This window comes from Arachis hypogaea, chromosome 9 (genome assembly GCF_003086295.3).
Source record: "Arachis hypogaea cultivar Tifrunner chromosome 9, arahy.Tifrunner.gnm2.J5K5, whole genome shotgun sequence".
In the NCBI taxonomy this organism is placed as follows: domain Eukaryota; kingdom Viridiplantae; phylum Streptophyta; class Magnoliopsida; order Fabales; family Fabaceae; genus Arachis; species Arachis hypogaea.
The window spans coordinates 14,710,676-14,733,121 of NC_092044.1; the positions used below are offsets into that span (position 1 = coordinate 14,710,676).

The 22,446-nt window shown below is 32.8% G+C and overlaps 1 protein-coding gene across 1 annotated transcript; it reads right to left on the bottom strand.

Moving 5' to 3' along the window:
• Positions 1-7,654: 7,654 nt before the first annotated feature.
• On the bottom strand, positions 7,655-9,475 carry LOC112710493 (uncharacterized). Its single transcript, XM_025762732.3, has 2 exons — positions 8,916-9,475; positions 7,655-8,363 (listed from the first exon to the last, which is right to left on the bottom strand). Exon 2 carries the CDS (start codon positions 8,347-8,349, stop codon positions 7,873-7,875), a length of 477 nt encoding a protein of 158 aa, XP_025618517.1. The 5' UTR covers positions 8,350-8,363; positions 8,916-9,475; the 3' UTR covers positions 7,655-7,872.
• Positions 9,476-22,446: the final 12,971 nt, after the last annotated feature.

Genomic DNA, 22,446 nt, shown 5'->3' on the forward strand with positions numbered 1-22,446 from the left:
TTTATTTCTCTATTCTTTCTGTCTTTTCTTTTACTTTCTTTTTATTTTCTTTCTCTTTCATGTTCTTTTTCTTTTTCCTTATTTTCGTTGTTCTTGATTTTTGTTTGACGTCTCTATTCCCTTTCCTATTCACTCTTTTTATCTACATACGTTTACGTTTATTAATCTAAGAAAAATTTAAAATTTAAATCGTATTCCTTAAAATTTTTTTCTGTAGTTTTCTTAGATTTTCTTTTTCTTTGTCCCTACTTTCTTTTAACGTTCTTTTAGTTATTTATCCTATTTAAATTACTTTTTTCTCCTCTTTATTCTATAAAGTGCGTTTAATGTTGCTTTTATTATTGTCCTGCATGCAAGAAGGAGGAGATTCAACACTCTAACATGATCCCAAGATAGAGTTAACTCTATTCCGATTAAGTAAGAAAGCAAGAGCCAGGAGACAAAAAGAAGAACGAATGGCAGACGACTAAAACAATGCAAGAAGGACCTTGAAGATTATGACAACCCACCTCTGATAGTTGTTGAAACAAAATAGTAAAGCCCATAGTTTAAGCAAATAACTTTGAACTCAAGCCTTCACTCATCCAACTAGTACAAAGAGATCAATTCGGGGGTAGCCCTCAAGAGGATCTGAACATCCACATAGCAAATTTTTTGCAACTGTGTAATACTGTGAAAAGTAATAAAATTAACCACGAAGCCATCCGACTAAGACTATTTCCCTTTTCTTTGAGGAGCAGAGCCACATAATGGCTCCAATCACAACCCTTGGGCAGCATCACTTGATGGAAGGATCTAGTTAGTAAATTCCTAATAAATACTTTCCACCTCAAAAGTTGGTCCGGTTAAAGAATGACATCAATTCCTCAAAAGTTGGTCCAGTTAAGGAATGACATCAATTCATTCTCCCAGAAGGAGGATGAGTCACTCTATGAAACTTAGAAAAGATATAAGGAGAAGCTTAGAAGATGTCCATGTCACATTTTTTTTTGAATAGCTTCAAATCCAAAATTTTATGATGGTATTTCTCAAACCTCGAGAGCAATGATTGATTCATCGGCTAGGAGTTCTCTGCATAGGAAAATACCTGAAGAAGCATTGGAATTAATAGAGACAGTGGCAGCCAACAATTTTATGTATACATCTGAAAGAGCCACTAAAAAGGGTGTAATGGCACTAGATACTATAGATGCTCTCATAGCACGGACCGAGGCGATGGCCAAACAAATACAGTCCCTCACAAAATAGATCAAGCAGAATCAAGTAGCAGCTGTCAAAAGCCAAGCTTCATGCGATATTTGTGGAGGAGAGCATCCAAGTGAACAATGTGATTTATACACTGGGGGCCATTCAATCTATGAGCAAGTAAACTTCATGAGATATTTCTCAAAGGCGGAGAACGATCCATTTTCAAAAACTTATAATCCTGGTAGAGAAATCACCCCAGCTTTGGCTGGAGTAACCAAGGACAAAGAAACTTCAACAATTCATATCAACCAACCAATCATAAAAAATTACCTCTTGAGCTTATGGTGGAGAAACTATCTCAAGCTACTGAGGCCTTCATGCAAGAATCAAGGGCAATTTCCAAAAACCAATGAGCTTCCAGAAGAAACCTAGAGGTAGCAAGTAAAACAGATGGCCAAGCAATTAGCAGAAAGGGGCACCACTTCCCTTCCTAGTGACACTATACCAAATCCTAGAGAAGAATGTAAGGCCATCTCCTTAAGAAGTGGAAAAGTGATCAATAAATTACTCCCTAAGGAGAATAAGAAGACAATATAATACCCTCCAAAGGAACAAAGGGAAGAGAACTTAGAGGAAGCTCCCACGTCAACAGAATTAAAAAAAGATAGAGTGAAAATCTATGAATCAAGAATCCCATATCTTCAAAGGCTCAAGAAGCAAGATCAAGAGAAAAACTTTTCAAAATTCTTAGAAGTATTCAAGAAGTCACAAATCAACATTCTGTTTGCTAAGGCCCTTGAGCAAATGACTCTTTATACCAAATTTCTGAAAGAAATGTTGTTCAAGAAAAGATCCCTTCAAGAAGATGAGAAAAAAAATTCTCACCAAGGAATGCAGTGCTATCATTCAAAGGAAACTACCACAAAAATTGAAGGATCTTGAAAGTTTTTAGATCCCTTGTACTATTGGAGACATCACTATTGGCAAAGTTCTTTGTGACTTAGGAGCTAGCATCAATCAAATGCCCCTATATGACCATTGATTTCGTTGATAACCTAGTCTAAGAAGTTGTGGACAAAGGAATCCTTGAAGACCCTTTATATTCCAAAGCTAAAGAAGAATTGGACAATACATAGCTCATAAAAGATGATGCTGGGAGAAGCTGTGAGATACCCCAGCCACCAACCTAAGAGATTCAATGTCAAGATAGTGATGATAAAGAAGCACTTGTTGGGAGGCAATCCAACTACAGTGAGTATTTTCTTTCCCATTTTTGTTTAAGAGGTCTTAGTCATCATCATCTTCTTTTTCCCATTAACCTTCCTCTGTTGCATACATATTTTCCTTCTTTTGATTTATGTTTACTAAAAACAAAAACCACGTTTAGGTTCTATCTTGTTCTTTTTTTTCTTCATGCATGTATGCTTCTATCCGTAATTTACGCCTGTTAGCAAAATTCTGTAAATTTCTAAGTTTGGTGTCAACCTTCAAGTTTGGTTTTGGTAACACCAAAGATCATAAAAAACTGACACAAGAAGCAGTGATGATAATTGAATAGACTTGGATAAGATCAGAATAAGATAAATCCTTACTATTGGTGGTTAGTTATTTTCTTTTTTCTTTACTTTAATTTTCTGTTTTAGACTTCCCTGTTTTTCTCTCCCTGCACACATAGCATATTCTATCTTTTCTTATCTTAAACTTAAACTTTGAATGATTGTTCCTCTAGCAACTATTTTTATGGAGGATATCTTAATAAAGAAGGAATTGAATAATAAATAATTCAAAAACAAATAGTGGAGGTGCTTACATATAGGTGGTTACATTTGAAGAAATTTGAGATGCTTGAATCTTGAAGAAATAGAAAAAGAATCTTCAAGAACAGAAAATTAAAGAAGTATTATGAGATTTTGATCATTAATTCCTTGGAGCAGTGAAAAAAAAAGAGAGATTGAAAAAGATAAAAAATCAAAGGTTCCAAAGCTCTGAGCACCAATGATTTTATGTGCCTGTAGTGTTTTTGTTCTAAGGATAAACTTGGGTCAGAAAATCTGAGGGATGCTTTATCACCCGATAACCTGGGCCAACTTAACCGGAATTATCTATTGAGAGTCTGTTTAAGGAGATGCCTTAAGACAATATTTAGAAGTCCAAAGAGACTCTGGGCATCGATGTCTAAATAAAAATCCTAGTTATGTGCTTGTGGGGTGAGTGTGCCAAATAAAAACCCACTAAAAGTGGCATTGCAACAAAACCCTAAGAGTCAAAATCTCGCAAAGATCTTTCCCCTTATTCAAACAATAAGTAACTGCTTTCAAGTCATACAAATTCAAAACAAATCTCATAATACAATTTGAATTTCAGTTTTTGAAAATTCCTAATCCTAAGTACGCAAGATTCATGAAGGATAAAAGAAGCCAAGTGTAATCACAAATAATTATCATAAATCCCACTTTTGTTTTTTATCTTAAAAGCTTTTCAAATTTTTTTCATTAAGCTAAACACTATTTATTGTTCTTTTTGTTTGAGAACAAGCAAAGTTTTAAGTTTGGTATTGTGATGATACATCATCATAAGTAATTCTTAGAGTCCTTTTTCATTTATTTTCTAAGATTTTTAATTAAATTTCTTATGATTTCTAATAAAATTTAATAAATAATCAAATATTTAGAGTCAAGATAGTGTTTTTATGTTTTTAAACATTTTCAGCCCAAAAGTAGCAAAAATCAGGGTTATTTCACAAGAAAGGCACAAAGCGTAGCCAAAAAGCGTGGCTCAAGAAAAATGAAGACATATGCATAGAAGGCACGCCAACACACAAAGAAGCACGCTTGGTGGAAGCTCCCTACGGCTGGCAGCCTTGACCCACGCCCAGCAGACTTGTTCCTACGCTCTGCGAATCTTCCCCAGTTTGATGCACGCCCTACGGCCTCCAAGTAACATTTGAAGAACGCTCGGCGCATTAAGCACACGCTTGGCGTATGGCCATCACTGCAAGTGAAATTTTGGGCTTTTTGCTCAATCTTTCACTAATTCAAGCCCAGATTAACTATAATTACAACTCTCGACATCTAAGATTTAACAAATTAAGGCCCAAACTTAATTATCCACATTATTAAAAGCCTTAATCACATTTAGAAGAGTTGAAGATCTACAAGATCAGTTATTAATTCTCTTTAGAAGCATAAAAGATTTGGTTGTTAGAGTTTGAATAAAATTTTCATTTTGAATTTGAAATTGAAGTCAGTAGCATATCTTTCTCTCCAGAAAATAAGTAGTTATCTTATCTCTCTCTCTCTCTCAAGGATAAGATTAGTTTAGTTTTGAATTTGAATTCTAGAATTTAGGCTATAAATAAGTGAGCATAGCTCACAGAGAAGATCATGAAGTCCTCGGACTACTTCTCTTCTTCTTGTTTTTCTTACTTCTTCATGGGTAATTAACTCTCTGTCAAAGGGTTAGGAGCTATGTTTATGTTTTCTATGGATAATTAATCTGCGCTTATTTTATTTTGAAGTCTTGCATTGATCTATTTGATGATTGAGTTATTCGTCCTTCATTCGGATTAGTGAATGAATTAGTGGATAAAAAAGTAAGCTAATTCTTCTTAGATTCTTTTATTATAATTAGAAATTTTGATATTTGAATCAAAGCTTAAGAACTCTTTCACATGACTATTTGAATTCAGCTAGGAATAGCAGTTTAATTAGTGTGTGACACATACATGATTTTTAATCACTCTAATTTTGATTAAGTAATGTATAATTCGGATTAGAACAACTTTTGAAAATTATATTTTCTTTTAAGGTTTAACTGGACAGAATTAATTTGAATACGTGACATATAATTCGACCTAAAAATCACTTTTAAATATTATTTGAATTTAAAATAATTTTTTGTGCTTAATCTCTTAATTAACTAATTGATGCCTAATTAATGTTTGAGAAATTAAGGAGGCAATGAATTAGAAATCAATTACTAAAGGTTTTGTCGTGAAAGATCTTTGCAAACTTGAAAATAAATAAACAAGATTAGTTTTCTTAAGAGTATAAGCATCTCCAAAACTCTTAATTCTCATCATCACTGTCTTCTCTCAATTTATCATTCAAGCTCACTATCCGTGGCATCCAAGCATTTAGCATTCAAGATTTTCAAGACTCCTAGCAACATACTCTCTTGCCCTGTTTTGATCATCAATCAAGTTTTATTAATCTAATTAGGCTTTTTAATCTAAAATTTAGTTGTTAAAACCTTTAATCCTTATGGAAACACTATTCACTCACTGTGGTATTACTTGTACGATCCGGTATACTTGCCGATATTCGTAAACTTCAATTTTCGCTCATCAAGCTTCTTATCAAACATATTAGAATTCTAATTAATCTCCTATCATGTTATAAATTAAACTAAATTAAATTTTGCTCGAACTATATAATTCTTTGACATACTCTAACATATAACACAACTAACATTAAAATAAATATAATACAATTCACTCTAGCCAACATTATAATCTTCTTTAAACTAACTATGTAATCATGATACAGTAAGTAAAATTACTTTAAAACTAAAATAAAATAACATTGTATGAAATAAACTTTAACAGAAATAGAAAGACATAATTATTACTTGAAAATAAAGAGTACTAAACACAGAAGAATCAGATGTTGTAGAAACAAAAAATTTAACTAAAATTTAACATAATTTTCAAAGAAGAAGAAAAGAAAAAAGAATAAAAAGATGAAAAGATGAAAATTGAATAGTAACCACAGTTTATATAGGGGCGCAAACCGTCCTCAAGTTCGCCAAAGAATAGACAAACTTCCCATTAAATACTAAGTTCGCCGAGGAATACACAAACTTATTGAAACTCAAAATTTGCCGCGCTGAACGGCAAACTTGCAAGTAGCCCAAAATAAATACATATCCCCATATATAATGTTTATTTTATTTGTTTGGGAAAATAATATTTTTTTTTTATTTTTTTTCAGAAAAAAATCCATCACAAATGTATGAGAACCTCCAGCAACTCTATTCTATTCCTGATTAATAATAACAATAATTCTTGATGGCCCTTGACCCCTCTTTGTACTTTTTTGTTCCCAAGTCACGGTTCTATTACGGCTTCTTAACATCCAGAATTCTATTTCGGTATAAGGAATGAGACAGCCATTTAATTTCTCATGTGTCATAATAAGATATTTTAAAAGGATTTTAATTTACTTCATTTATTTATTTGTGATGAAGAAAAACTTAAGAATTTCATCCACATATATCATTTTATTGTTAATCGTATGAAAAGAAACTCCACCAGAATTATTATTGTTACTAGTGTTCCAATTTGTTGGATGATTGTATTATTAAATCTAATTTAGAAAGCATGTAATGTATATAATTAATTATAAAAAAAACTACAAAACTTGGTTAAGAAGTACTAAATTATGGTTGAAATACAAATATCTTTTGTTCAAATCTTTTCGATGAAATATTTTAATTAAAACTCAAACTTAAAAAAAAAAAGCATCTTTAGTGTATTTGAAAAATTATTAAATTAAGTGACAAAAATACTAAAAAAACTAGTTATCAACTAATTTTTAAATATATAAATATGTATTATTTCTAAAAAAAGTGTGTATTCTTTAAAATGTACCAAAAGGATGATGTATATATAGATTATTATAAAGCATAGTAATCAAATACAGGACTTCATGATAGAACTAGATAAGCTTCATCATTATTTGTCATACATGACAAGGAAGAACATTTTTAGTCCATGGAAATCAAAAGTAATTATATTATATTCTCCGTGATATGCTCTCGAATTTTGAGAATATGCTCTTGCATTAGTGATTATTTTATGAAAATAAATGAAAAAAAATCAACAATTATTCTAACTTCCAAGTTCCAACCACCGACCCCCGCTTTTCCCTGGTTTGAAAATGTTTAATAGGGATAAGATACCACAAGAAGACACAGTCACATTTAAAATATTAATCACGCAAGTTACTTGAAATTATTAAGAAGTCCCAGAGAAACTGCAAGGTTAAATGTATTATAAGCAAGAGATAGAGTAGTCAACTTTATATTTTTTTCTTCAATGATTAGTTGTTTAAGCCGGCTAAGAAAATTTAATTATTGGTCTCTTTTTGTATTCTAATTTCACACCTTAAAACAAACGTACCTAAGTTTTAACCAGTTTAAATCAATTTGAGTACAGACAAGATCTGTTGAAATTCCTGCTCAAATTGTAACATTCTGCACAATTACACAAATGATGCAGCTTTTTTTCTTCAGATATATTGAAAAAACAAAAGGAAAAAATAAAAAAGAAAACAAGAAAATTTATATGTTTTATTATTGTCAAAATTTTTATACTTATAGTATTCTTATCCTTATTGCAATAATTTGTTAAAATTCTAGCACACTCCCAAAAAAGAAAGATAATAGGTGGTATTAGCCGGCAGAATAATTTTTAACCAAAACCATGTTCAAATTTCTAAACAACAGATTGAAAGTACTAATTCATAACTACAATTAAACATCTTGTATTGAAAGCTTTTAAGCCCTTTTTCTTTTCTCTTAATTTTATTTCTGTTCCCATCTGCTTAATTTTTAGCCAATCAAAATACATCATTCATTCATTTTCCCTTTTCTGTTGTCTCTTTTTTTCTTCTTCTTCCATCGTCATGATCCAGCTGCCAGAGTAGAGAAGCAACTCTCAGACCTAGAAAGTTCTCTGCCACTTTTGTTGTTATTAGTAGTAGGACTAGTTGGCATGGATCTTACTCTTGTTGGAGAATTCTCAAGACTCTTCCTAAGAATCTGTCTCATAGCAGAGATCAAATGCACGGTTGGGTTAGTTGGAGGCCCTGAAGTGATGAACTTCTTGCAGAAATTCATGTGTTTAGTCATGGCTTCTTCGGTGCTTAGGAGCCTCTCAGACCTCACAATCTCGTCCTTCACGGCTTCACCACACAAACCGCAAACCCATTTTCCGTGGTAACGCTCCCTGATTCGTTCTATGTACCCGATTGTGCACTCTTCTCTTAGTCCGCAGCAGTCGCATATGGCGAATTCCACTTCGGATACTATGCTCGCTGCTGATTGAGTTTCTGCCGGTGCTGCTATCACCATCGGATCACTGATCATTGTCGCAGACATCGTTGCCAACCACCCTATGCATGCACATAGAAAGAAAGAAACAATTCATTCGAAACTTATTAACAACTTCCCTTTAAGAAAATCATTCATCTGAGTTCAACTATACTAAATGTACACTACAATCAATTACCAAAATCAGTTATAGTATAAAATATATATTGAAATATATACATATATATTGGTAACTGATTTTAATGACTAATTTTAATATACAAATAATATTTTTTATGTCAAGTTATGTAGAGATTTTATGATTGAGATCAATTACTAAAACCCCCGAAACACCATTATTCTTAGAATACTTGAAATGTTTTCTATAGTTTTCTCAAGATTAAACAAACAACGCGTACTAGTAATTCACGTGAACAGAAATATTTATTGGCAATTCAGTCATGAAAACAGTGTATATATTATTTTAGTAAATAAACAAAGCCCAGAGAGTGAAAATTCTTTCTGCTCCAATGCAACATAAAGCAAAGCAAGCGTACGAAGTAATGGAAAGGCAAAAGAAGAAGCTGAGAAGTAAAAGAAAAGATTCAAAATGAAAGTTGATGAAGAAGAATTACCGCAGAAGCAGATTAAAAAAAACAGAAGTTCAAATCCTCTTATTTATATTTTCTCTGCTTCTGGTTGCTGGGTATTTTTCTCCTCTTATCTCTCTTTCTCCCACTCTCCTTCCTCAATTTTTTCTTCCTCTGTTAACAAAATCCCAGACATGAAAACCATTTCAAAGATACTTAATTAAGCTCCTCCAATCAAGAAACGCCGCCCCTCTCTTCCTTCCTTCAAGAGTCAAACAAAATTCTCTTCCTTCCTTTCTTTTCTGAACGAAGATAATAAGAGATTGCTTTTTGTTTCTTCACGGGATCCTGCACTAAAGTATAATATATTTGAACAGTGGAATGGGGATGGAGAGAAGGGAAGTAGTGGTTTGTTTGTAGAGAGAGAAATGTAGTAAGAGAAAGAGGAGCAATGATTGAGGCTGCAAAGAAGGAGGTGGAGTATATGATATTATTATAATCCACATTGGCAAAATGTTGTTTTCTTGAATATGTGGAGTTTGGCATTCCATGATTGGATTGCCAGCTAAGCATTATGATACCGTGAGCCTATTCTTAGCCAATATGTGCTGTTTTGATCCTTTGGATATATTATTTCACAAGGAATTGATGCCTGAACTACTTCATTTCACACACCTACCATATACCATAAAATGACAAAATTCAATAGTATAGAAAGGGGATAAAAAAAAAAAAAGTTTTCGGTAGAGTGATAATTAGATTTTTAAAGATTTTAACATGTGATTAATTAATTTTTTTTAAATGTATCAATTAAATTTTTTAAGATAATAAATAGTAAATATGTATATTCTTTTGTTAATAGATAGTGCGAAACGAAATAGAATTAATTCATATATTTTGTTATTTATATTGGTGTATGTCCAGTTGCTATAGTTGGGTATGAAAATAATGTAATTTTAGACCGTAAAATATTTATTATTTTTTGAATTTTTATATAATTTTTATCAAATATTCTCTATTTAACAAATCCTATTAAAACAGATGAAATTTTGCTCCAAAAATTATTATCTAGATAACAATCTTTCGTAAATAAATACATCACAGTAGTTAATAATACATATAAATATTATCATTAAATTTTACATGATGAATTAATAAAAAAAATATAACATATTCACCATTTGTTATTGTGGAAGACCAAATTAGTACTAAAGTTTAATTTAGTAAAACTTTTTTTTTAAAAGTAGTTTATAAAAGCTAATTTTTAAAAGTTAGTTTTTCAAAAGTTATACCATCTATATTTGATAAACTAAATTAAAAATGGCTTTTAATAAGTACGAGTAACAACAAGTATGTTTAGTAAATAGTTTTTAAAATTTAAAAATACTATAATAGACATTAATTTAAAAATTAAATTAAAATAGTAATAATGTATAAAGTTATATTAGACTTTCTAATTTTGATAAGTACAAATCAACTTTAAAAAATTCTTTCTTAAGTGCTTTCAAAAGAACCTCTAATTTTTAAAGGCAACAAATACAAATATAGAAATTTTTTATTTACCAAACATAAAATAAAGTATTTATACTTTTAAAAAATACAAACACTTTTTAAAAAAATTTACCAAACTAAACTTAATTAATCTAAAATTAAAATATTGAGTATCTAATTATCACCTTATTCCAAAATTTATAACTCTCTTTTCCTTACACAATTCTGTCCCAAATTTTAATATTTCTCTGTTTCAAGTTCTACATCCTTTTTCATCTTCACCCATTAATCTTTCTATTTTATTCCCTAACTTCTATAACTACTTCCTCTTGAAACTTTTCAATTTGAGTATTATCATCGTAACTCATGTTTGAATACCACTTCTCATAGAATGATAGAAACTCCTTCCATCACTCTCTTCTTGTCAATGCTCATCCCAATTTTCTCACATAACAGTAAAGCATCTAATACGGCATTGAAGAGCAATGCTTTCTGAGATATATTTTTATTAGTGATAATGCTTTTTAATATCAATTCAACTAAGTATCTTTTAAAAATGGTATAATATTCAGTCTTTTATTATAATAATTTAAAAAAATTAAAACAAACACATCTAAAAATTATAAATAGACTTAGTGTTTTTTTAAAATTAAATACGTATTCAAAATACAAACTAAATAAAACTGAAATTTAAAATTTAAATTTTAAATTTTTGTTTCAGATTTAATATATTTAATTATTAATATACTATAATTTAAATACATATCTAAAAATCAAATCATTCAAATTCAAAATTTTGATTTTAAAATTATAAAATAAACCTTAAACCATATAATTATTAACTAAATTCATACAAAACACTCAAAAAAGCAGAAAAGTCACGTTCATCGAAAACCAGAAGCGCACATGAAAAATTTAGAGACGCACATCGAGAAGTCATCACTGCATACTCGATACCACTAGACATCTCACGTACCTCAAAGATCTCATTTTGCCTGTCAAATAGGTTAACCTGGATGTTTCCTGCTGCTTGCTGATTTGATTGCAGTTTGTTGCTAGCATATTCAGAAAATACATGTCCTGCATTCCTTCGAACCTCAGCCTCAGCCCTCTTCCTAGTGACAACTCATTTAGTCTGTAAAAAATTGCCTTCCCAAGTGACGTGATAGGAAGATTTCGCGCTCCCTTCAATACTCCGTTGATGCACTCCACTAGGTTTGTGGTCATATGACCCCAACGGTATCCATTATCAAATGCCAAAGCAAATTGCTATTATGAGATTCGATCAAGCCATCGTGTGTAAGCCTCACCACGTTCACGTAATCTTGCATACTGCACATTAAATTCACGCACAGTCCTACAATAGTTTGTAAATAACCAAGAAAACAAAATTAATAAGATGGATGCTATATGCCTTGTAAAAACAAATATGCCGTAGTTTCACAATAATCTACGTACGCATGTTGACTATCAGCTTTTGTAAATACGGTGCCTTAAAATTCCTCAAAAAGTTGGATGCTATGTGCCTAACACAAAACATTTGGATAGTTCTTGGAGGTTCCCATGATCCATTACTACGAGCTATTTCTGAGGTAATAGAGCTGTGACGATCAGAGATAAGTCCAACACCATCTCGAGTCACGACATGTGTGCGCAAATGAGTAAGAAAGAAGTGCCATGCATCAGAAGTCTCACCCTCAACAAAGACAAATGCAAGAGGCATAATATTGCCATTGCCATCCTGAGAAACTGCAACTAATAGAGCTCCTTTATATTTTCCGTACAGATGTGTCCCATCTACCTGTATGATTGGCTTGCAGCTCCTAAATGCTCTGATGCAAGGATAAAAGCTCCAAAATACCCGCGTCAGTATCCTTACATCCTGAACTATCTCATCCCCTTGGTATGCTGGTGCAGTTTCAATCTCGACTACTGCTGATGGATCTTTTTGTACCATTGCTTCAAACCACGACAGCAAAGCTTCATAAGAAGCTTTCCAAACACCAAAAAGGTTCGCAATTACCTTTTGCTTTGTGAGCCATGCTTTGCGGTAATTTGTCGTATAATTGAATTTTGACTACACTTCACCAATCACAGATTTCACTTTCAAAGATGGATCAGCTTCAACCAATGACTTTATCACCTCTGCAATCATGTCTGAATTTATCTTGGCATGATCTTGAGAAATTTTAGTTCTAGTGCATGTGTGACTACCATTGTATCGCCTTATAACCCAACAAAACTTTCTCTTAATAAGACTAGCCCTAATAAGCCAATCGCAACTTGTTCCGTAGTGTACACACTTAGCATAAAAAATAGTTGGCATAGATTCACACACCCAGTAATCCACTCTCCTGCGAATGGTATAATCTTTAATTACTGCAATAACAATCTCTCTAGAACTGAATTCCATGCCAATAACAAATTCACCGTCTGAAACAACAACAGGATCTATAGCAATAACAACAAGAAATAATTCTAACTATTGCTTTATGATTCAATAATAATAATAATAATAATAATAATAATAACAACAACTGCTTACTTGAACTGATATATTTAGAAAATTCTGGTGCATTCATAGCGTCTACATCCAAAGAGTGCATGAAAGAAGACTCTCTAGATGGATATTGGCTCGCCAGTGCATTTGCCGCATCTGCTACGTTAGACTCAACTATTATATCATCTTCACCCACTTCTTCAGTTGGACCAACAATTTGGTAATTGCCCTCAAATTTCTCTTCGCTTTCACTGTTATAAACTGTCCAGTCGATGTTAGTCTCCGGTAAATCAATCTCAACTAATTCTTCAAACTCAACATAAAATTCGAGAACAGACACTTGTGTCCGTGTTTGTTGGTAGATCGAAAACATCCCTTACATACTTCCTTCGTCAACCACATGCATTATTTGAAACTGAACGAAACCACCGAACACTAAAACATGTTGTCTATAAAAAATATTTACGACTCTCTTTAATACTTTATTATCACCACATTGACAAAGTATACTCTTAAATTCCTCATATGTTATTGCAAAAGGAATAATAATATCACGTGGATTCTCACAAACAAAACTCACACCCTCAGATGTTTGGGAAAAGATTTGACCATTATAATACATTTTCAAACTAATACCTCTCTCCATTTTTTTACTCTTACATTTTCAAAAAAATAAAACACTCTCACACTCAATCAACCTAATATTATAATACTTCAATTATAATTTTTATTTACGAAAAGACAATACGTAATTTGTGGATTCACAATACGCAGTTTGTGTCTTTACAATTCATAATTTATGGATTGATAATACGCAGTCTGTGTATTGACAATATGCAGACTGTGTATTGTCCCTTTAATATTAAATAATACAATACGCTTTTTATGTATTGTATAAATATTATAAAAATACAATCTATTTTTTGCGTATTATCTTTATGACTGTGTCAATTAGAATTTACCTGTGATAATTCACCCTCTGCGAATCGTACTGCCGCCACAATTTTGTAAAACACCCTCACTTTTAATATTGAGGCATTACACCAAATCTTTTACAATAACTAAAAAAATGAACCACTCATCGGGACAACTATTTGTTATAAATTTTCTTCTCATTTCACATATTTGTATTGCATGTGTGGGATCTCAAAAGGATTGTGCGACGTAATTTACTTCTTACTAAGAGTTCCCATGTATTATTGGTATTTAGTTTCTTTACTTTCTGACCTATCCAAAGGAATTTATTGAACTTTGTTATTGTATTCAATAATACTGTATTCACGTGTGTTACCTTAGGTTATTGGAATATATTGACATTTCATTCGTCCATGAAACAAATTGATAGACAGTGTTTGATCATTCAACAGCTTGAAATAAGTTGAAATAAGGTTATTATACTCGCGAGTTTAAGTAAATTTGTGGAACTCACTTAAACTCAATTCATAAACTCAGGCCATAAATTTGTTCAGATTTATTTATTATAAATTTATTTGTTTCAAAAAATATATATTATATATAAGATATATATTTACTCAAATTTAAGTATTTATAATTAATAATTTCACTGTAAAATTAAACACAAAAAATTAAAATAATAATACAAATTATAATAAGTATATTTAAATCCTTTACAATTATACAATAAAAATAAAAATACAAGCACAAAACAAAAACAAGACTCGAATCATGGGCAGAAACAAAAGTTCAGAAGCAGATGCAGGACATATTAGGAAATAATTATTTCTTAATTTATTTATGCACAATACATATATTAATTATAATCATAAATTAAGTTATTTTACATTAAATGACTTATATAACAGTGATCTCATTTATTGTCATAAATATTAAATTAAATAAATTATTATTATTTTTTATTTAAAATTAAATGAAATTAAAACTAGAGATATTATTTTATTTAGGATTTAGGGTTTAATAGATGTGACACTAAAATATAAATAGTGACTTTAAAATTTTGGTTTTTAACCCCTCGAAATCACATCCAGTGTCTTTTTTCTATCAAAAGAGTTGTAATTCAGTTTTGTTTTATTACAAATACACAAGATTTTGGTTGAAAAAGATCAAAAAATTAATTTATCTCAATTATACTTACAAATTTAAATATATTTTTAGGTTTTCGGTTTTTTTAGGTGTTTGCTACGGTACGATGATAAATTCATACATACCGATACGTTTAAAATATAGACAAATAATAACAAGCTACATAGAATTTATTTTCCTCATCAATATTTAATTTTTGTTTTTTTAAATATATATTATATCACCACTTTTACTAATATACCCATTTAATTAAATAAAAATAAAAAATATTTTTTATTTAATTTTACAAAAGTCTTAAATATCCTTCTTTTATTTGATTAGACAAAAATATCCTTTTAAATTAACGAAATTTTAGAATTCAATTAATCCTAATTTTATAATTTCAAATAATTTAAACAACAAAACAAAAACATTAAAAAAATAAAAAATCAAAATTTTTTCATCTTCTCCAATTTCTCTAATCATTCGTGCCCCCTCTAAACAAAACATATCAAAAAAATAAAAAATCAATCGCTTTTCATCTTCTCCAATTACCCCCTCTAAAGTAAAACAGTAAAAATCCCAAACCAAAATTCTAGATTCTTTGCCACCGACGTGCTCCCCGAGATTCTAAGGCCGAAACCGCAAATTCAACCAATTCTTCCTTCTCTGCTTCCAAATGGGTCCTTAATTCTGACCCAAAAATCAAATCTTTTGTTAACCCTGATGCAATCAACCCTCTTCGAGCTTATGTTTTGTTGTCTCAGGTCACGTTTGGTCTCAAAAGGTGGAATTTTTAATTCAGGTGCCCTTTAATTTTACTAGCTTATGTGAAAGAAGGGAATTTGAGGTCAGTTATGATATAATTTTAGTTGCATAAAGTTATTTTTTGAGTTTGAAGTCTTAAAAGTTTAAATTTAATTTTTCCAAAACCCTTTAACCATACTAGTTTATGTGGAAAATTTGAGGGAAATTTGTAGCTAGTTATTATAATTTTAATTGCATAAGGTTCTGTATTTGGTTAAAGAATCTAGGATTTTGGTTTGGAATTTTTACTATTTTATTTCGGAGGGGTAATTAGAGAAGATAAAGAACAATTGAATTTTTGTTTTTTTGATATGTTTGGATTAAAAGGGGCACGAATGATTAGAGAAATTGGAGAAGATGAAGAAATTTTGATTTTTTGTTTTTTTTAAATATGTTTTGTTTTGTCGTTTAAATTATTTGAAACTATAAAATTAGGATTAATTGAATTCTAAAATTTCGTTAATTTAAAAGGATATTTTTGTCTAATCAAATAAGAGAAGGATGTTTAAGATTTTTTATAAAATTAAATAAAAAATATTTTTTTATTTTTATTTAATTAATGGGTGTATTAGTAAAAGTGGTGATATAATATATATTTAAAAAAACAAAAATTAAATGTTGATGTGGAAAATAAATTCCACGTAAATTATTATTATTTGTCCATATTTTAAACGTATCGGTACGTATGAATTTATCATTATACCGTAACAAACACTTTTTTTTAATGATTTAATATAGACGGTGTTAGAGTTAAAAAATTTTAAGAATTTTCAACAGTACAACCAAAACGTCGAAGTAGAACCAAAAGGAGTGAACGATGAAGCAAACCAAAGGTATGAAAGACGAAAGGAGATGACATAGAAACACCAAAGAGATCAATGAAGACCAGGAACACTAGACGGCTAACAACGAGTTTCTTTTCTTTCAAGTCCAATGACGCAATTTTGGTTTAAAATATATAGGATAGAAATTAAACTCGCAAACTCGAGTAAATTCGCGAGTTTGTTTGAATCTACCCGAATTCAGTTTAGTCAACTAAAGAAGAGTTTAAAATCTTGATTCTACTACCTAAAAATATAAAATTAAAAAATTCTATGCGTTAACTCGAAAGTTTGATAACTTGTTGTGAGACGATCAACCATACAATGGAAAAGAAATGAAATGGAAATGCACATCATGGAGCATGCATTCATCAGAATAATTTTGATAAAGGAGAATCAATTCATATCCTATATCTTGTCTCATCCTCCTTCCCTATAAGAAAAAATAATAGAGTAAGGATGAAAGATTGACTTTCAAAATGTACTAAATGATAATTATTTAAAAAATATTGGGACCCCTTACTTCAAGAATTATCTAGATTTTTGACTTGGTACTTTCTCAAGAGTGTTGCTAATGTCAAACTTACTTCATCTAAAAGTATACTACAACAAACAAAGAGTTCTTTTAAAATAAAAAATTCTATTAGACTACTTAAATAGAAGATAATATGATAGAATAGGATAAAATAATTTTTCAAATTTATGTAACCGCGTCTTGGTAACTTTCAAAAAAATCGTTGAAACCTTTTGTTAGAAGTTTCTATATTTTAACTTCTGAGTTGGTTCTTCCTAAAAAGAAATCCAAATTAGTTACTACCTTTTCTTAAAAAATGCAAATTAATTAAATTACATTATTCGAAATTTTTTGCCACTATAGGTCTTTCGGAGTTAGGGAATCAATTAGTATAAGTATCAGTGGGATGTATAAAAGATATTTATTTTTTTTGTATTTATATTCAAAATACATTTTAAAAAGAAATTTTTTTATGAATATATTTAACTCATTTAACATATTTTTCTAAGAGTTACCAGAAATTGGGTTGTATTTGGATCTAGACGTGAAGTCTAGACTCCTTTTGAGGCAGCGTCCAACTTGTATTGGAGTCGAGGTACCGCTATCCGAGTTTCTCGTGAGGAGGTGGGGGGTAATCCCTACAAGAGACTCTGATGCCTAATTAGCAAGGGTATTAAGCAGATTTTTAGTAGATTGGGTCTTAAATATTTATAGTAAAATATTGAACTACCTTCTAGAATAGTTCCATCTTTAGTGGTGGATAACCGTTCTCTTTTTCTAGGGAAGTAGTTGAGATTCTCCCTTTTAGATAAGTGGGAGATATTTTAGGAGGTAGTTCTTGACTCAGATAAGTAAGACTTGAACGGCTGTCGTCGGGCCCGACCTCTATGAGGTCGGGTAGGAATAGAAGAAGCCCTCATTTCAGGTGAGCTTTCCTTCTTTTTGGGCCCAACTTAGTATTTTTGGACCAGAATATGAACAGTGCTCTTGCTTGAAAGAAGCTTCTATGATGTCAGACTCAAGCATTGACGGATTCGTCCTTTTACATCGGGTAGTCCGCCTTTTTGAGGCAAGTCGGATGCTTGATGTGTTTTTTGAAACATCACGTCTTTTCGTAACGTCCCGCATGCTCTTTCTTCAGTTACATGGATAACGGTGCACACTTTTAATGAGGAATGAGAAATCACACTTTTGCCCCTAGTGTCTTATAAATACTTCATTTTTCTTCTTTCTTCCCTTTTCGGCTTCTGAAATGTTTGCACCCTTTTTTCCTTCGATCCCTTCAATTTCTCTTCGTGCATTTGTTCCAGTATTCAAGATTTCTTCATCTTGAAGTTTAGAAGATTTTGTTCGCACTTTTGGAGAGAATCGTTCGTGTTTTGCAATTTGAAGTGCCCTTTACACCATTTCGCGCTCCTTCAAAATTAGTTCTTTATCCCCTTTTTTGTTGTTTTCAGTGTTCTAGGTAGTGTTCCCTTTTATCGATGCTTCTGTGTTTCAGTGTTCTAGGTAGTGTCCCCTCTTATCGATGCTTCTGTGTTTGTTACGAACGCTTGATGGTTTTGAATTGTAATATTTTTTCTTAGTCTTTGTAATCACTTTTGAACCAAGAAGGATTTTCTTGTTATATTGCACCCAAATGGTGCCACTTTACGTGTTTAAAGATGGTATCATTTCTGTATCTCACAATGTGATGGTAGTGTGTGTATGAAAAATATTAAAAATTGTAAATGTTGATGTTTGTTGACACCGACCCAACTTATTATGCTTTTACCCGACTTCTCGTTGTGACAATTTCTTCATGTGTTGCATTGTAGGTGTAGTTTTTTACGTCTCATTCAGTGGTTCGCGACATGTCTTGGGTAGATTTATCTGTTCTTACTCCTGTATCCGTTATTGATAATGAATATGGCGAAGCCTTTGGTAGACATCATAGGTTATGTGTGAGTTGATAGGATGAGAGGAATTATAAAATTGTTATTGCTAACCCTGAGGAGAGGGTCTGCTTTTCCTGACTTGATAGGTTAGAACGTCATTTTGTATATGTTTATCATTGCTTCTTTACGAAATTAGGAGTTTTCTTTCCTTTCTATGACTTCGAGATTGAGGTCCTCAAAACCTGTAATGTTGCCCCAACCCAACTGCATCCCAATTCTTGGGATTTCTTGAAGATATATCAGCTTCTTTGTCGGGTGCTTGATGTCCGACCTTTTGTTAAGGTGTTCTTCTACCTTTTTGTCCTTACCAAGCCTTTCAGTTCCAAAAAATAGGGATAGGTATCCTTCCGAGCTGTCTAGGGAAGAAAAGTATTTACTATTTTTGATGAGTCCTTCCACGACTGTAAAAACTATTTCTTTAAGATTCGAGCTGTGGAAGGTATCCGGCTTTTTTTCCTGAGTGATGAGGATAAGCCCTTTTTTCCCTTTGTATTGGGAAGAAAATTTGGTGATAGTCAAGTATAACTTGGATGACTTAGATGAGGTTGAGGAGGGTGTGGTCGGGGTGTTCCAAGAGTACTAAAAGATATTTAGGGAATCCGAGCCAACTTTAATCTGAGCTAGGTAGTTTTTCTCTTCCTTTTATAGATCTTGTTTTGTAAAAATTGTACTGATGACTAATATGTCCCAACTTTGGTGTTGCAGATATAATGGCTCCTAAATTGACTGCTATGAAGACATTCTGAACTGCTAGGAAGAACGTTGTTGCACACAGCATACAAGAAAAAGAGGCTGGTGGATCTACTGACCTCTCCTTGCCCTCAAAGTCAGGCTCGATCGCCTCTGCCTCTTTAAAGATTACTTCCGACCCAGCTCGTCAACTGATTCCTCCTCCTTCTAGCTCAGCCCAGCCAATAGCCTGACCTCCACCTTCAATTACAGAACCAAATCCTAAAAAATTAAGACTTCAGATTCAGAGAGTATATATGATCAAGATTTTGATACCCTTGCTTGGAGTGAAAAGCACATCCTTCCTGTTCCAAGGGTTTACCTGAAACTGTAGGTCGATCTTGGTTGAGATCTGTTATGTTGGTTGGAGTCGACGTGTCTGGCAGGTGTATAGCTGCCGGAGCTGGTGTGTCCGACTTGTGGGACTGAAAGTGCTACTGATCCTTCGTCCCCGAAGGGTGGGGGGTACCTGCAAGGGACTCCGATGGTTAAGTTAGCAAGGGTATTAAACAGGCATTGAGTAGAATCAGAGTATGAGTTATACCTTGGTGCTTCAGTGTATTTATAATGGTGAGATGTGGCCTTCTGTGGATAAGATAAGTTAGTTATCTTATCTTATCTTTATCTTATCTTTAAGTGAGGTCATCTTATCTTCAAGGGAACTGCCCTTCTCTCTGTAGGCTTTGGGCCGCCTTAGGATTTGGGGCGTGTTCCTCTATTTGGGCCCTTCTTTGGGCTTTCCTGGGGACTTGACCGAGCTTTTTGGGAAGAGGTCGGGTTGTCCTGACCTGAAGAGGTCGGTCGCTTTGTCTGTCGAACATCCCGGGTCGGACACCTCGACCCAGGGTATGAACAGTGCCCCTGCTTGAGCTCGGTCTTCTTTTTGAGGTCGAGTCCTTGACTTCGGTCCTTTTTTGGTGAAGCCAAACCAAGCATTTTGTCGATTCCTTTGTAGCAGCTTTTGAATGTAGAACGTTTCCTCTAAAAAGCGCGCGCTTTTATATCGGTGCTTTGGGAACGTGCGAGGGTTTAATGCTTCCCTGAACTTTAGCATTAATTGCCCCATTTCCCTTTTGCCTCTTTATTTTGATTTTGAAAGCCCAAAACGGTTTCTCTTCTTTTGCCTTTTTCATAACTTCTTTTCTCCGCTCTCTCCATTCTTCTGTTTTTGCGGCGTCGTTTGGCATTTCTGGAGCTTCTATTTTTGCCTGGAGTTTCGCGTTTCTCCCTGCGACATTACTCTTTGTTTGCATTCTTTTCTTTGCTTGTGAGGAGGCATTCCCAGATTTCGTCTTCCATCTTCAATTTTCTTTTGAAGCTTGCTGCTTTTTCCAGGTTGGTACTAACTTTCTTGTTTCTTTCGCGGCTTCACTTTTAGTTTTTTGGCGAAGCTTTGATTTTGCATGTTTTGAAAGTTTGAACCTTTTCGTGATCTTGCGTTTGTTTGTCACTGTAAATGTATTTTTCTTGGCTTACTTGCGTTCTTTTGGCATTTTCGTTGAGGTTTTCTAGGGTTTTGTTGTTGCTTCTGATAGAGAATCTGCATCTGTTCCTCGCTTTGCTTGGTTGCTTTTTGTTTCTGATTTTGAGAAAGTTTGTACCTTTAATGACTTCTACTTGGCGCGTTTTGCGTTTGGGAATACTTTTTGCTTGGTAAATTGTGATGACTTATGTTTCTGAAAATGCTTGCTTGTTTGAAGTCTTTTTCTTGTTTGAGAAATGCTGGGGTAGGAGCTGTAGATTTTCCTAGAAACCTTACTTGATTATTGCCTCCAAAGGATGCCCCAAGACTTTTGGTTTGAGTCTTGGGGTTTTCCTTTTCTGTTTGTTTCGCCTGTATCGTATTGAGTTATTTTCTCCCTTGTCCGAGATGTTTTTAGTAACCCCATCTTCTTTTCTTACTTGTAGGATTAGTTGGCCTCATGTCTTCTCGCAATAACATTGTAGAGATGTCTTTCAGAGTTCCCGAGGGGATGTCCGATTGGCTGGACTCCCTTGTTTTGTTGTGTGTTTCTGTTGTGGATGCTGAGTTTTGCACAGAGCTGAGGAAGCGCCATAGGATTTTTGATATCAATGCCCGTGAAGAGGATTACGAGCTTATTGCTCCTGATTCTGATGAGAGAGTTTGTTTTTCGAATTCCATTGAGAGGGAGCGTCCCTTCTTCTATGCCTATGAATACTTCTTCAGCCAGTTGAACGTTACCTTTCCTTTTACTGCTTTTGAGACCGACCTGTTGTGCTCGTTGGTGGACGAAATTGTGACTTATACTTTCACACAACTCGAATAATCCCCGGTAATGGCTCCAAAAACTTGGTGCACAATACCATGGCTTACATACATTCTTCACAACCTCGCACATCTAACCAGCAAGTGTACTGGGTCGTCCAAGTAATAAACCTTACGCGAGTAAGGGTCGATCCCACAGAGATTGTTGGTATGAAGCAAGCTATGGTCACCTTGTAAATCTCAGTTAGGCAGATTAAATAGTTTTGGGTTTCGAAAATTAATAATAAAAAGAAAATAAAAGGGGATAGAAATACTTATGTAAATCAATAGTGGAAATTTCAGATAGGCGTATGGAGGTGCTGTGCTCCTCTTGAATCTCTACTTTCTTATTACATTCATCCAATCCTTCTTACTCCTTTCCATGGCAAGCTGTATGTAGGGCATCACCGTTGTCAATGGCTACATCCCATCCTCTCAGTGAAAACGTTCCTATGCTCTGTCACAGCACGG